At 41.2% G+C, this 16813-nt stretch overlaps 1 protein-coding gene across 1 annotated transcript; it reads left to right on the top strand.

Annotated features, from left to right (window-relative positions):
• The first annotated feature begins 2024 nt into the window (after positions 1-2024).
• On the top strand, positions 2025-15285 carry BDNF (brain derived neurotrophic factor). Its single transcript, XM_045484826.1, is given in 2 exon segments — positions 2025-2354; positions 14020-15285. Coding segments are annotated over 2 exon segments (990 nt in total). The 5' UTR covers positions 2025-2129; the 3' UTR covers positions 14785-15285.
• The last annotated feature ends 1528 nt before the right edge of the window (positions 15286-16813 follow it).

The raw sequence follows: 16813 nt of genomic DNA, 5'->3' as shown, positions 1-16813 counted from the left end.
AAAGATTTTATGTCACAAGGCTTTGTGTTTTTTTTTGTTTTTATTTTAGAGCAAGAGAGGGGAAGAAGGGCAGAGAGAGAGAGAGGGAGAGAGAGACAGAGACAGAGAATCCTAAGCAGGCTCCGTGCTCAGCATGGAACCCAATGCAGGGCCAGATCCCACAACTTTGGGATCATGACCTGAGCCAAAATCAAGAGTCAGACACGTAACCAACTGAGCCACCAGGCGCCCCTGTTTTTTGTTTTAAGACACATTGGCACTTAAGTCTTGATTGAAATCATTTTTACTCAATGAAATTGACCCAGGAGTGTTTGGCAGTGGCAGTTACTGATCTGCAAAGCATGTGGTTCTGTTCCAGGCCCAGTGAGATCTTCTCAGGGGGAAATGTTCTGACATTTCAAACAAATTACCTCTGTGCATAGTATTGACCCTGTGCCCTGTAAATGATGCATGTATGATTGACACCTGAGGAAATTATTCAATATGGGAAAGAGATAGGAAAGAAGAAACATTAGAGTTATAGTCAACGTTTGTGGAATCAGTGTGTGAATAAACTGCTTATCAGGAATGATCATAGAGGGCTTTGCTTAAATAAATGAGAAATTGATGCTTCAGGTCTGCAGGCCAACTCTGCCAAATAGACCTCCCTCAAAATATAAGACACCACATCCACATCTAACCCCATATGGAAAGAAGCATGCAAGCCAGTTCTGGTTCACATTCCATTTCTACCACATGCTGGGCATGTGGCTTTAGGCAATTTATTGAACTTCTCTGAGACTCAGTTTTCTTAGCTGTAAGCTATGGATAACTCAGTTATCTACCTTGCAGCTCGTAAATGTTAGCTATTATTTTTAATTATTTTTATACAAAGAGAAGATTGAGGGGCGCCTGGGTGGCTCAGTCGGTTGAACGTCCGACTTCAGCCCGGGTCACGTTCTCGCGGTCCGTGAGTTCGAGCCCCGCATCAGGCTCTGGGCTGATGGCTCAGAGCCTGGAGCCTGCTTCCAATTCTGTGTCCTCTCTCTCTCTGCCCCTCCCCCCTTCATGCTCTGTCTCTCTCTGTCTCCAGAATAAATAAACGTTAAAAAAAAAAAAATTAAAAAAAAAAACAAAAAGAGAAGATTGGTATTACTTATTCATCTGCCCACAGCTTCTTCCAAAATCCCCTCCCTCTCTCCATACGCACCACTACCACCAATACTGTGTTTACATATATATATATAGTACATATATATATGTTATATGTATGTATGTATGTATATAATACATACATATACAATACTGTGTTTACATATATATAGTACATATATGTATTATAGGTATGTATATAATATATATAATTTATATATATATATGATTTTATTTATTTATTTATTTATTTATTTATTTATTTATTTGAGAGAGGGAGAGACAGAGTGTGAGCAGGGTAGGGGCAGAGAGAGGGAGACACAGAATCTGAAGCAGGATCCAGTCTCTGAGCCTTCAGCACAGAGCCTGACGCAGGGCTCGAACTCATGAACCTCGAGATCATGACCTGAGCCAAAGTAGGATGCTTAACTGACTGAGCCACCCAGGCGCTCCAGTGTTTACTTACAGATACGATGTAAAAACACATCCCTAGTCCTCTTGCTTAGATTAAATATATTGGTGTCTGAGTTTGCATGTATTCTGTTGGAATCAATGTTTAGTGAAAAGGAATGGAGACAAACAGATGTTCTCACAGTCCTGATGCTCATGGAACAGAATTGAATGTTTCCATATAGGTACACTCTATTGGCTTAAGCAATGTGGATATTTTCTGACCAGCCATATGGATCTTTTGTCATCTGAGATGTTAATATTTTCCTTGTATTTTATAGTAGCTCTGGAACATGGCCAGTTTCTTGAATAGGGTCCACATGGCTCATTATGCGCAGGACCCAGAAACTGGCTTGCTTGTGCAATTCAAATGAACAGGGACACTTAGAAGAGTTGGGGGCTGGGGTAGGGCAGTGGGCAGGGGAACATACACAATAATTTTTGCTCCTGCATTAAGCTACAAATAATGAGCACTTTCTTATGCTTTACAATAAGTAATTAAAAGAAATTGTAGAGTTAGATGCAAAAATAACCTGAAGGACAGCTGAATGTGTGGACCCACCAGTTTTCTCCTCGTGTGCAAAAGGTTAATCCTTGTTAATGCTTGGAACGTTGAGTTTCTACAGAAAGGGCTGCGTGTCCACACATGTTTTGGCATCTGCCCACACACTTCTGTATGGTATGACTCAGCAACCTAGAAGAAGGGCTGCGGTGTGTACATTTGCGCTTCAGTGGAATTTAACAAACTGATTCCTGAAAATGGTCTCATAAAGGTGAGCAACAGAGAGCTAATGGCGTTCTCTTGCTAATTTCATCTTTCCCCTAGGATCTCCTGCTAGTGGTTTTAAAGGGAATGCTAGCCTTTTGTTCTAGGGGCACCTTATCTGTCCAGTTTCTTCCTCCACCTATTTTTCACCTCTTGCTTTTTAAAAATTAATGTTCTCTGTCGTAGCTCAGAGGATAGGCTCTAATCTAGAGTGAGAGGCTCTTCATCAGGTGAGACTCATCTGTCCTGTTCCCATTTTACCCCTTCTGAAGTAATGACATTGAAGGCTTCCAGTTTGGACCTAAGATGGTCTAATTATGAACAGATATTCTGTGATGGAATTCACTCAGATAACTAATTAACCACAGGAATACATTGGCTGTGGAAAATTTCAGGAGCACCATCTGTGGAAAAACTGAGAAGGGCATGCCTTTACCACAGCTCTGGGGTCCATTACGAGTGTGTGTGTGTCTAGTGGGCGTTGGCTCACAGCTGTCAAAAGCGCCATAACGTCTCATTGTAGGAACTCCACAAAGTGTCCAGCAGCACCTTACAAGCAACCTGTTGATTTGAAGTTTCCAATTCTGGGGAAAGAGACTGAAATAGAACAGACTGGTCTTAACTTTCTTTCTCTCTCTCTCTCTCTCTTTCTTTTTTTTTTTAATTGTAATTGTTCTGGCTTGTGCTCAATTTCCACATTATGGCACATTTCTTTCTTTAAAAAAAATTTTTTTTTTAATGTTTATTTATTTTTGAGACAGAGGGAGGCAGAGCGTGAGTTGGGGAGGGGGAGAGAGAGAGGGAGACACAGAATCCGAAGCAGGCTCCAGGCTCTGAGCTGTCAGCACATAGCCCGATGCAGGGCTCCAACCCACGAACCATGAGATCATGACCTGAGCCGAAGTCGGATGCTTAACTGACTGAGCCACCCAGGCGTCCCTGGCACACTTCTTTCTTAAAAGGGGATTCCCTTTATCCTCTGGCTTGAGAGCATTACCACTGCATGCTCTCCCCTTAGGGACAAAGACTACCGTTACATCACCCTTGCACTTTCTTTAAGCCCAGGGCATGTTTATTCCTGGGTCCAGGAACTTAGAAGACAGTGCTCTGCTGTGCTTTCACAACATCCCCTGTTAGCAGGTGCACCATGTTTGTAATTTGGAGGAGGCTGTCCCTCAGCTGTGTTCACATCTGTACTGTGTGGGGCTCAAGATGGAACCCAGTAATACTTAGGATTCTGCCTGGGAAAAGAGGGTTCTGTGACATCTCAGCCCCACTCAGCATCAGATGATTTAACAGCAACACTATCAGCATTCCCAGTATGAGTCATGTGTGTCCGTACTGGTGACTTGGTGACTTGGTGTTCGGGAACTAGCTGTCTTTGCAATCCTTTGTAAAAAACCTAAACAGTGAAGCTGTCTCCAGTTCTATTTATGAAACCACCCTATCAACTCCCTGATGATGATGTCCTTGTAACTCAAAAAAATGTTTATACTTTTCTTTAGAAAGCTAACTTTTTGTTTTGTTTTCTTTTCTTTTTGGTCATTTTGGCTCCTTTAGTCTTGAGGCAAATGATCCCAATTGTTGGAACCCAACTGAGAAATTGAGTTGCCTGCTGGGTACCTTACTGAAGTAGAGATGGATTAGGGTTGAACAGGGGTTTGGATGCTTGATACAATCATATGTTTTAAGGTTTTGTTGTTGCTGCCACTGCTGCTGTGTTTTTTTTGTGTGGGGGGAGATTTATTTAGGAGTTAGGTAGTAGGAGTTAGCTAGATCTGTTAGCTTTAGGACAGGCCTAGAAATAAATCTTCATTGAGTGAGTGAATCAGTTTTCCCTGCCTCTGTCTCTGTTTCACCATCAGAAACCTGGATGAAAGAAATATTAATGTGTGTTGAAATCTATCACCTGCTAGTGCTGTTTGTATCATTTCCAGTTTGATTCTGATTGAGTGAGTGATGTTAGCCTTTGTAAGTGATCAGGGAGGCCAATTATGCTTGTACTTGCTTTGTAGCATTGAGATAAAAATTAGTGATTGAGTGGGAGTTCAGATTTAGATCGGTAGTACAATATAAATTCTCATTCAGTCAATCATGTTTATAGGTATCCTGTGCTTTTTTGTACAAACACAATAGTGGAAAAGCAAGTTGACATGAAGGGAACCCAGATTTATTTAATACCATTACAAAAGCAAAAATATTTTCCTACATAATAAATGTTCCAATAAAACAAGTTGAGCCAAGGAGGAGAGATGGTGAGTAAGCCCATGGCATGCTCAGAATGTACCAAAATACTTAAGTTGACTTTAACCCTTTCATTTCCTTATCGTAAGTAGCTTCCTCTCTCTTTATCAGAGTCCAGTGTTTCTCAACTTTAATGAACCGCCTTGAAGTATATGAATCTTGTCAATGTGCATATTCTGTTTTAGTCAACAGGGTGGAAGGGATGGAGGAAGGGAAGCTGAGATTCTTCATTTCTTTGAAGTGCCTTGGTGATGCTAATGCTACTGGCCCATCCATCTCACTTTGAGAAGCAAGGTTTCGTTTAATTTTTTCATGTCCTTCCTTGCAAAGTGGGTCACTGAAACTTAGCAGAACCTGTTAGATAATATCATAATGAACATTACTGTCTACCATGTACGGGAATTTGATAATGCGTTATTTTTCGCAATTTAATAGTTAGAAGAATATTATTCAGAGAAAGACAAAAGCATATGATTTCACTCATGTGGAATTTAAGAAACAGAACAAATAAAGAGGGGATAAAAGGGAGAGAGAGACAAATCGAGGAACAGACTCTTAATTACAGAAAACAAACTGACAGTCACCAGAGAGGAGAGAGGTAGGGGGATGGGTTAAATAAGTGATGGGGATTAAGGAGTGCACTTGTCGCGGTGAGCACTGGGTGAGGTATGGAATTGTTGAACTACTATGTTGTATACTTGAAACTAATACAACACTGTATGTTAACTAACTGGCATTAAAATAAAAAATTTAAAAAGCAAAAAAATAATAGTTAGAATATTGTTAAATCTGAACTTCAGTTTATTATAAACAAATCTCACCTGAAAATCTAAAGAAAACAATCCTGGGGCGCTTGGGTGGCTCAGTCAGTTGAGTGTCCGACCTCAGCTCAGGTCATGATGTCAGGGTTTGTGAGTTCAAGCCCTGCCTCAGGCTTTCACTGACAGCGGTGGGGCCTATTCAGATTCTCTTGTCTTGCTCTCTTCTGCCCCTCCCCCAAAGATACATGTTTTTTTTTTTTTTTTCTTAATTTCTTTTTTAGAGAGAGAGTGAGAGTGTGAGTAGGGGAGGAGGCAGAGGGAGACAGAATCCCAAGCAGGCTCCATGCTCAGTGTGAAGCCCCACGCAGGGCTCGATCCCACAAACCATGAGATCATGACTTGAGCCAAATCAAGAGTCCAGTGCTCAACCAACTGAGCCACCCAGGCGCCCCAATGAACATTTGAAGGAAGGAAGGAAGGAAGGAAGGAAGGAAGGAAGGAGGGAGGGAAGGAAGTGGGGAAAGGAGGGAGGGGAGAAGGATTAAAGAGGTTAGGCTTTTTAATTGAATGTTGCCTGCCATTTTGTTCTTATAATTTAAAAAACAGTTTGAAGGGGCGCCTGGGTGGCGCAGTCAGTTAAGCGTCCAACTTCAGCCAGGTCACGATCTCGCGGTCCGTGAGTTCGAGCCCCGCGTCGGGCTCTGGGCTGATGGCTCAGAGCCTGGAGCCTGTTTCCGATTCTGTGTCTCCCTCTCTCTCTGCCCCTCCCCCATTCATGCTCTGTCTCTCTCTGTCCCAAAAATAAATAAACGTTGAAAAAAAAAAATTTAAAAAACAGTTTGAAAACATATTTTAAAAAGCAAAATTTTTGGCCACCTATTCATTTGATAGGCAAGTGGCTTGTGTATGTTTGAGACTTTATTATAGAGGTGTGCACTGTGTGGGCGATATTACTCTGTGGCGGTGAAGGAAGAGGGCAGCCATGGATAGGACTGCCAGCTGTGGGTGGCTCTGGCTTTCAGGGAGTCTTCCTTGGTTATAGTCGAACAGTAGGTTTCTTGGGGCAGCAGTGTTGGAGGCACTTAAAAACCTTTGGATCGTGGGCGCCTGGGTGGCTCAGTCGGTTAAGCGTCCGGCTTTGGCTCAGGTCATGATCTCGCAGCCAGTGAGTTTGGGTCCCGCATCGGGCTCTGTGCTGACAGCTCAGAGCCTGGATCCTGCTTCAGATTCTGTGTCTCCCTCTCTCTCTGCTCCCCCCCCCCCCCAAAGATGAATAAATGTTAAAAAAAACAAAACAAAACAAAAAAACAAAAACCTTTGGATCGTGGTGGCAGCTGTGCCTGGGACTGGAACGGCAAGTGGGGTGTTTTCTGCCCAGACCTGGTTCTTGTTCTATCCCTTATTCCAAAATTCATTCCAGCTCATTTTAAGACTTGCTGTTCTTACTTTAATTTCACTTCCCTAAATACTATGCAAATATTACCAGCACAAAGGGAATAGAGTCATTCAGCATGTGTGGGAACCTAGTTGGTACAAGGTCTTGTACAAATTGTGGTAATTCGGAGGAGAATACCCATCCCTATCCTTCCTAATGGAGAATATGGTCTAGTTTTACTCTTGGGTGAAGGAGATCTCTGACCAGTAGAAGCGTGTTTGCTTTTTCAAGGATAGGGTATGGAATAGAGGAGGTTAATAGAGGACCAGAGATATTTTGCTTTGTATCAAAGATATATATAAATTTATCTATCAAGTTAATAATTCGGAGGAATATACTTTTTGTCATGATAATTACATGTATTGTATTTTTCTGGGTCTCTAAGAACCAGCAATTTCTCTGGTGCCTAACACCAGGTTCAATCCCATGAACCATGAGATCATGACCTGAGCCAAAATCAGAGTCTGACATTTAACCAGCTGAGCCACCCAGGAGCCCCAAAACCTACATTTTTTTTAATAAAAAATTTTTTAATGTTTATTTTTTGATATAGAGAGACAGAAGAGTGTGAGCGGGGAGGGGCAGAGAGAGAGAAAGAGAACCAGAATCCGAAGCAGGCTCCAGACTCTGAGCTGTCAGCACAGAGCCTGATGCGGGGCTTGAACCCACAAACCACAAGATCATGACCTGAGCCAAAGTTGGACGCTTAACTGACTGAGCTCCCCCCACCCAAGACCTAAGGCAGTTCCTTCAAAGCTTAGGAAAACCTGCATTATCAGATTTCATTTACTAAAATATTTATTAGTTTCAGTTAATTGGTCTTTCAGGCAAGTAGGTGAGCATCTGTCATGATCATTAGCCCCAGCCCCATCCTTATTTTATTTATGGATTCCAACTGCCAGTTATTTTCCTTGAGGAATGTGAAGTTTTATTGTTGTTGTTTGTTTGTTTATTTGTTTTTAATTCTTCTCAGCTAAGCAGTGTATACCTAATGGGAAAATAATGCAGAGGGATGAAAGAAACTAGTCTCTGTAGTTGAAGGCCTAGTTTTCCTTTGGAATCTGAGGTTCTAACCTTGTTCTATCAGGGGAACCACAGTGAGTGGATGAGTTGATTAAAAACTCTGGTCCTCTTTCCTCCTGTACGAAAGGTGGATAATTATAGTTACCTGTACCTCTAGGGTCCTATGAGTCTTAATTAGTTAACATTTGCAAAGTGTTTGGAGATCTTTGAATTAAAAGTGCTGAGCAGTGGAATCCAAGTTCAGTGTAATTATAATTGGAATGAGTTTCGATTCCTGCCTTCCCTCTACCTTCTTCCATGGTGTTCTTTCAGCCAAACCAGACATGACCCCATGGTTAGCACTCATTTCTGCACACTTCTCTCTAACCCCTTCTTTTGTAACTCCCTTCAGCCTAAAAATAAATAAATAGAAAATAGAAATAAATGAATTAAGTTAAAAGATATACCTAAGCCCTTAACCCCAATCTCACACTTAAGTAACTACTCAGTATTTATTTTTAAAGCTCAATGGCCACTAAGAAAATCAATGAATTGTCTCTTCCAGTCTATCGTTCTTTTAGGCCCTCCTGTATCTGGTGATAAATGGGGCTTCTGGAAGCGTTTCCCTGCTCAGAAACTCTCACTGGCTCTTTCATGCCTATAAGGCAGGGTCCGAACTCTCTAGCATCACCCTCAGAGCTTTCTGGAATCTGAGAGTCACTCACTCTTCTTTCTCACTATTCCTTTCCAGAGCTCTTCTCTCCAGAAATGTACTCTGTGCCTTTAACCAAGACTCCATCCATCCATTGGTGTCTTTTCTGAACACGTCTAAATCTTCCCTATCCTTTGCCTTCCTCTTCACAAAGCATACTTCCTTCTCTAACTGGAAGTAACCTCTTTCTCTTTATAGAATTTTTTCTTTTCCTGGGTTGTTTCTACTTTTCTGTTTTAGTTACTTACATACATATCCTACTTTTCTTCTAGACTATAAGATTTGAAAGTAGATTCCATGTGTGATGAATGAACAAAGGCTAATAAATGCATTTAGTGAAACTGGATACAAATCGAAGATTATTTATATTGATTTGAAAGATTGCATTAAGGTGGTCTCTTAATAGGTTTGCATCATATATGTTAGGAATTAAATATTGATAATTTCTTCAACATTACCATCATCCTTGTTGCTTATACGACTAAGATGAGCAACCATATCTTTAAACTATTTTCTTTGATTACATGTCATAGACATAACCCTAAGGGACTGGGGAATAGGGAACACTTCGCATTTTTTTCTCCTTTGTGCCTGAATTACCCATATTACTGTTTGGTTTTCCTTCTTAACTTTGGCCATAGAAACATCATTCTATCATGCCTATATTTTTGCATAGCTTTCCTTTAGAGGAAGACCATGTTGTCTGAAATTTCATCTACTGAAATAATCAGGCCTTAAAGTTGAAGGGACTTTTAGGTCATGATTAGTCCAGAACTGCAAAGTAGTATCTCACTGGTGCTGCCTTTAGAAAGCTGGGCTCCAGGATACGCACAGCTACAGAAAACTATGGCTGTGTTGTATAAGCTCCTTCTTTGACCACCCTTTGTAGCATAGCCTGTCTTCTCCCTGCAGTTAAATATCCTAAAACTGGCAGCACGTCCTGATAGTAAAAACTTGGGTGAAGAGGTAACCTGTTAACCTCTCTGAACCATAGTGGTCTCATCTGTGAAATGTGGATAATAATACCTGGCTTATCTCCTTGTAACAATCAAATTAGATCATGCTTGTGAATGCTCTATCATCTTTTAGACAAATGTTATTACTACAGCATGCTGTCATGGATATTCATCTAGTTGAATGTTTAAGACTCATGAGTCATACTTAAAACTAAACTTTACTTCTATTTTGTCAATTTTCTTTTTAGCCCTGTGTACTATATTTAATTTTTTGAGAATGGGGCTACAAACAATCCTTCCTAGCGTTTTATAGATGTGATTGGGTTGATTGTTGTGAGCCTTGGAGCAGAATTAGCACCGGTGAATTTATTATGTAGAAACAGATATATAGACTGACAATCTACTTAGGAGTATTACACAGCCTCTTTATCTTTTGTGTAATAAAGACACATCCAAAGGGCTAAAATGTTAGGAATTGTCATGGAAGCTCTTACTTATTGTTAGGATTTCCTAATACAGTATATAAAATTACTCATTAAAGAGGTTAACAGCCAAAAAGGCAGTTGAAATACTAAAAATCCAAGTTTCACTGTGATTATTATTATCACTGGCTACTTTTCTAAGTCTTCTGTTAGGAACAGGGCTACACAAGTGACAGGAGGAGTTTGTATGATATAGTGTTATTTTCTTTTTAGAAATTAGTCAAGTAAGGCTTTACTCTGTTAGAGAAGCTAAAGAGATTCTTCATGACTGATAATTGCCATCTATCAGATCCCTTCGAGCTTTTAATTTGGGCTTAGCATGGCCTGCACTTGACCAAATAATTCCATTGAGTTCACTTGTGCTTTCCAAATGGAAAGCCTTCCCATGAAAGGTTAATACTGCCTTTTCTAATGGTTTAGTAAGCCCATCAGTAAGTTTTTACTGAGAACTATTATATTATTCTATGTTGACCATTAATTGCAGGGGTGAGGTAGTCAGACATGATTCATTCCCTCAGAGAGCCTATCATCTAACTGAAGGCTGACTATGGTTAGCAAACACTGTTAGTTAACAAGCAAGTAGGGATATGAGAATACTCAATGAGCTATAAGATGCAAATTTTAGAAGAGAAGGAGGACATTAGAGAAGGTGGCATGTATGATCTGATGCTTGAACTGTGGTATGAAGGATGATAAGTGAGATTTAATCAGACAGAAAAAAGTTTGCCAGAAGAATGGAACAGGTCACTTCCAGGCAATAATGTATATACAGCTCCAAGGATTCTGGCCTGATCAGAGTAGAGGTGAGTAACGGTGAGGCCAGATTTTGAAGGGTGTGATACCAGGTAAAAGAAGTTGTTAGATGGTATCTAATGGAATGAAAATGCTATTGCAAGTTTTTGAGAGAGAAAGATAAGGTGAGTGGTTGGTCAGGCAGTGATCATCATAGTTGAATGGAGCAGAAAGGACGTAAAGTGCATCAGGGGGACATTGAGATGGTGAGAGCTGAACCAAGATGGCGGCAGCGGGACGGAGGAAAAGGGATGGACAGGAGAAATGTTGTAAAGGAAAAATGAGCAGGACTTCTTCACTGATCGGATTTGAAGACCATACCCAAAATGTATGGTCAAACTTGATTCCAAGATTCCTAGCCTCCACCCTGGGTGGTCCAAAGTATTAAGAAATCACTGTCAGAAACAGACAAGTTAGGAAGTAATATTGTTTCCACAAAAGGTATTGAGTTTGGTGCTGGATGCACTTACAAGGCCTTGGGAGTAGGCAGTGAGCATCCTAGAAGTGTCACTGGGGTCAGGGCTGGCAAAGGGGGCTGGGCTTTAGCACCAGATACTTAATTTAACTGAATCTGTGCAGATGTTCCGCTTTGAGGGATGCCACTGTTTGGGCTTCAGGATGAAAGCCAAGTTATATTTACTCAGATACCATTTCGTCCTCTGAAATATTTGTTTATGGAACTGCTAATAAAATGATACATAAAGTACCACTTTTGGAACCAAAAAGTTACTAACATAAAGAGGAGACCAGTGAAAGGCAGGGTAAACTTCTCTAAGCCAAGTATGGAAAAAGGTATATCATTAAAAGCCTCCTATCTGTGGTAATGATAATAAAACAATTTCCCAACTCTGTAGTTGAAGATGCCTCAGTACCTTGGGCCATTTTAAGCGGCTCATGTGGGCATTTAGTAAATATTTATGAAACTTACTCCATTTCATTAATTCTAGAATCACAGTTTGTCATTCATATTTGTAATATCTCTGAAGTTGTGTCTTATAGCTGATGTTATTGTATTGTTATTGTTGCCATGTAGGAGTCATCGTATAGTTGTCATCGCCTTAACCAATTTAGTTTGCTTACTTTTGTTACATATGCAGAAAAATTGTATATGATAAAATGTGTCTGAATAAGTCTAAAAGAACTCTTCAGTAAGTGTACAATAATATTTCCAAGTGATAAAGAAAGCAATGCTTTAATTGGCTGCATTTTTTATTTCTTAGTGGTACATAAAATGATGTGTTTTATAATGCTGGTATCTTAGACTTGATGAAATATGGCATTAAAAGATTGCTGATCACAGCAAATCTCTACCAGAGTGATATGGATGACTGGAGTAAAATATTCTATATTTGCATTCTTTCATCGACCTACATTTGAGGTGCCCCTTGGGTTGTTTTAACTTGGACTGGGAACATCAGGAGAAAAGGTTTTCATTCAATGGTGTAAATACTGCCTGCCAGGAATAGAAACCTCCTTGGAGGATACATTTCTTTGATGGTGCAGAATCCAGAACATTCACAAAAAGTTCAGGTGTTAGCAGAATAGATATCTGTGGTTTATTCAAACCAGTGTGCACTTCTGACTCTGGCCATTGTGCGCTCCAAACGGCTCTGAGCGTGCTTGCTATTTGTATATAGTGAGAGTGAATCCACAAAGAAATTTGTGGGTGTTTGGGGATGGTAATAGCCCCTTAGTGGTAGAAAATGTGATCTCTTATGAAAGTGGAGAAGAGAAACATTTGCTTTTCAATGCCAGAATTTTTAGCCATTGCTGAAGTATGACCTATTAACTGGAGGTAGGTTGTCTTCCTGTTCAGTGACACTTCATATGGACAGAAAAACAGTCCTTTTCCCTAGTGGTTAGACACATGTGTGTCTTTTTGTAAGTCCTTGCTCCAGGACTGAGAAGTAGGAATAGTTAGAGTGTCGGAGCCCAGGGATGCTTCTCTTTCTTGCTAAGAGACCCAGTGCTTCAGGTAAGTGATTCTGAAGTCCTTCACCATCTGACGGTAACCTTGGGTCGGTCTATAGGTATGTTTTCATTTTGTTTGTTCTTCCATTCTAATTGGCTTCCCAGAGCCTGCTTATAGATGTAGAGCCAGATTTAGAGTATAGCAACCCTCTGGCAAACAGGAAAAGATTAATTTTGTGGTGTGCCGTTAAGGGACTTCCCAGAAAACTTCAAAAGCACAGAAAGAAGTGCTCGCTGCCTATTCCACAATGTGCAAAACGCCACTCAGCCTTTTAAAGTTATGATAAACTCTGAGCTCTCTCACATACTCTTACTCACAGGACCACATTTCTAATAAAAGGAGAAGCTGAGCTTGCTTGGATGGCTCTGTACATGAGCCAGAAAAGTCAAAGGGGTGAGGGGCTCAGAGTTAGTGGAGATAAACGTGGATCCGCATATGGGAGGCATTTGACATTGACTTCATTGCCTTTTTAATGCTGACTTTTTCAGTGCTCTTTTAAGCAGACACATTGTTTTCATGACATCAGCCCCAGGTATAGACACACCATTAAAATCAACGTGTAGAAAATGATTTGTGTTTGGAAATAAGCAGAACATTTTCAGTAGTGACCACCCAGGTGTACTAGGAAAACATTGAAGCTAAAGTTGGGAGCCCCGAGTTCTAATGTAAACTTTCTTCAGGACATAAACTTTCTTCAGGACGGGAAGCAAGTCCTCGGTGGCCTTTGGTTCCTTATCTGTAAAGCGGGATGGCTTGATGGGATTATCTTTATGCTTTGTCCTAATAGATTATGGGAGGGGAAAAAAAAGTCCATGTAAAAGGCTCCTTACAGCTCCCCGACTTCTGTTTTACAGTGCTCTTCATACCTAGATATCACACAGCCGGAAAGGCCCCCACAGACCCCTCAGGCCACTGCTGTTCCTGTCACACAGCTCCCGCAATAGGACCATGTTGCTAACTTGAAAAAAAATTACTATTACACTTGGAGTTGTTGCCTAGTAACATTTCTGATTTTGTGTTTCTTGTGACAGCCTGAGCAGAGATCATTAAAAATTAAACTTTGTAAGTTGGTAAGGGAGAACTTGCAGCCACAGTTTTTTTCACTTATGTAGAAGCCATCTAACCTTGGGTGTAAACGCCACACAGAGCACACGACTGACGCTAACGTGTGTCTGATGCAACTAGAGTTCATCACCAGTGCATAAAATCCTTGCCCCCGCAGAATGGCCTGGAATCACAGTCCGATGGCCACAGCGCATCCCTGCGAAAGAAAGTGCTAACCGGCTCTGTGTCCTGTTTCTGTTTTTTCCCTGCAGCTCCACCAGGTGAGAAGAGTGATGACCATCCTTTTCCTTACTATGGTTATTTCATACTTCGGTTGCATGAAGGCTGCCCCCATGAAAGAAGCCAACGGCCGAGGACAAGGCAGCTTGGCCTACCCAGGTGTGCGGACCCATGGGACTCTGGAGAGCGTGAACGGGCCCAAGGCAGGGTCGAGAGGCCTGACATCCTTGGCTGACACTTTTGAACACGTGATAGAAGAGCTGTTGGACGAGGACCAGAAAGGTCGACCCAATGAAGAAAACAATAAGGACGCGGACTTATACACTTCCAGGGTGATGCTCAGTAGTCAAGTGCCTTTGGAGCCTCCTCTCCTCTTTCTGCTTGAGGAATACAAAAATTACCTGGATGCTGCAAACATGTCTATGAGGGTCCGGCGCCACTCTGACCCTGCCCGCCGCGGGGAGCTGAGCGTGTGCGACAGCATTAGCGAGTGGGTGACAGCGGCAGATAAAAAGACTGCAGTGGACATGTCGGGCGGGACGGTCACCGTCCTTGAAAAAGTCCCTGTATCGAAAGGCCAACTGAAGCAGTACTTCTACGAGACCAAGTGCAATCCCATGGGTTACACAAAGGAGGGCTGCAGGGGCATAGACAAAAGGCATTGGAACTCCCAGTGCCGAACTACCCAGTCGTACGTGCGGGCCCTCACCATGGATAGCAAAAAGAGAATTGGCTGGCGATTCATAAGGATAGACACTTCCTGTGTATGTACATTGACCATTAAAAGGGGAAGATAGTGGATTGATGTTGTATAGATTATATTGAGACAAAAATTATCTATTTGTATATATACATAACAGGGTAAATTATTCAGTTAAGAAAAAATAATTTTATGAACTGCATGTATAAATGAAGTTTATACAGTACAGTGGTTCTACAATCTATTTATTGGACATATCCATGACCAGAAGGGAAACAGTCATTTTGCGCACAACTTTAAAAAGTCTGCATTTCATTCCTCGATAATGTTGTGGTTTGTTGCCGTTGCCAAGAATTGAAAACGTAAAAAGTTTAAAAAAAATAATAATAAATTGCATGCTGCTTTAATTGTGAATTGATAATAAACTGTCCTCTTTCAGAAAACAGACAAAAAAAAAAAAAAAAAACCAACAAAAATTTGAACCAAAACATTCCGTTTACATTTTAGACAGTAAGTATCTTCGTTCTTGTTAGTACTATTATCTGTTTTACTGCTTTTAACTTCTGATAGCGTTGGAATTAAAACAATGTCAAGGTGCTGTTGTCATTGCTTTACTGGCTTAGGGAATGGGTGGATGGGAGGGGTATATTTTTGTTTGTTTTGTGTTTTTTTTTTTGTTTGTTTTGTTGTTTTGTTTTCTTTCTTTCTTTCTTTCTTTCTTTCTTTCTTTCTTTCATTCTTTCTTTCTTTCTTTAAGTTCCCACAGGGAATAGGGATGGGGAAAGAATTCCTTCAGTATATATTCTGGTTGATAAAAGATTTATTTGTATGTTGTAAAGATGTTGGCAATATCAGTCAGATGATTGGAAACTGAATAAAAATTAAGGCAACTGAATGAAGTGCTCACTCCACTTCCCATGATGCACCTTCTGGGCTCCCACTCACTCTTTGGGCCTTGGTCAGCAGAAGCTTCTTTTGCTGGAAAGATCTACATTTTCTTAGAGCACATTCTTTCCCTCCCTCCTCCTTTGGTCCCCTCTTTATTTTGTTTTCTCTTAAAGGGAGAAAAATCACTTGGGTGCTCTGAAATAATTTACCACTGCTGTGAACGAGTGGACAAATTTTGTCATATTGTGGCACTCTCATAAGCATGGAGAACAGTGGTTTCTTTCTTTTCTTTTTTCTTTCTTTCTTTCTTTCTTTCTTTCTTTCTTTCTTTCTTTCTTTCTTTTAGAAGAGAAAAAGAACAACAACAAAAAACTCAAAGATTCTTTTTTATGAGGGGTAAACACCTGGGTAAATCATTTGTAAGGCTTAACAAAATCATGGTAAGGCTTAAAAACGTCATGCAAGCAAAAGGTGGAGTTCTGTATGGACCCAGAAATGCCTAGATCAGAGCAGGAGTCCACACTGCCAGTGACGTGAGACTGAACCAGCCATATGGAGGCTGTGTGGAGCTGACACGTCATTTCCGGGTGGTGCAGGAGGAATTTCTGCGTGGCCATCCTGATGTCTAGGTGGGGGTGGGGAATGGTACTTGAGACATTCCAAGAGGGAGACCTTTGAAGGACCTTTCAGAGGTGGCTCTGGAATGACTGTGTCAAGTCGCTTGGACCTCGCGCTTTAAGTGCCTACATTATCTAACTGTGCTAAGAGGTTCTCGCTGGAGGACCCCACTCGAGCTGACTTACATTCTCCACCCTGGGTAATTTGTCCTATACAGCTGGATTAGCCTGGGGCAGGTTCAGAACCAAATGTGACATTGTCATCATGAAACTGATACAATGAGATGGAAAATGCTTGCGACATGAACACTTTCTGCTTTGAAATTAGACTTGAGGAAAACCAGGGTTTTGTCTTCTGAGAACTTTTGGTAAGGGGGAAGGGACAGGAAAAGGCCCCAAAAACTCAGGTTGGATGACCAAGGCTACCAAGAGAAAATCTTGTCCCAAGACAAGACTTCAGGAAGGTGTCTGCATGTCTAGGACACGAAAGGCTTGAAGGTGCCTTGCTCAATGGAAGAGGCCAGGACAGAGCTGATAAAGTTTTGCTCCCCAGTGAAGGCCTCAGCAACCTCCTGCCCATCCTGTCTGTTCATGGAGAGGGTCCCTGCCTCACCTCTGCCA

This window comes from Leopardus geoffroyi, chromosome D1 (assembly GCF_018350155.1).
Source record: "Leopardus geoffroyi isolate Oge1 chromosome D1, O.geoffroyi_Oge1_pat1.0, whole genome shotgun sequence".
NCBI classification, from domain to species: domain Eukaryota; kingdom Metazoa; phylum Chordata; class Mammalia; order Carnivora; family Felidae; genus Leopardus; species Leopardus geoffroyi.
The sequence above is the reverse complement of the archived record's forward strand: the minus strand, read 5'-3'. Positions and strand labels throughout refer to the sequence as shown.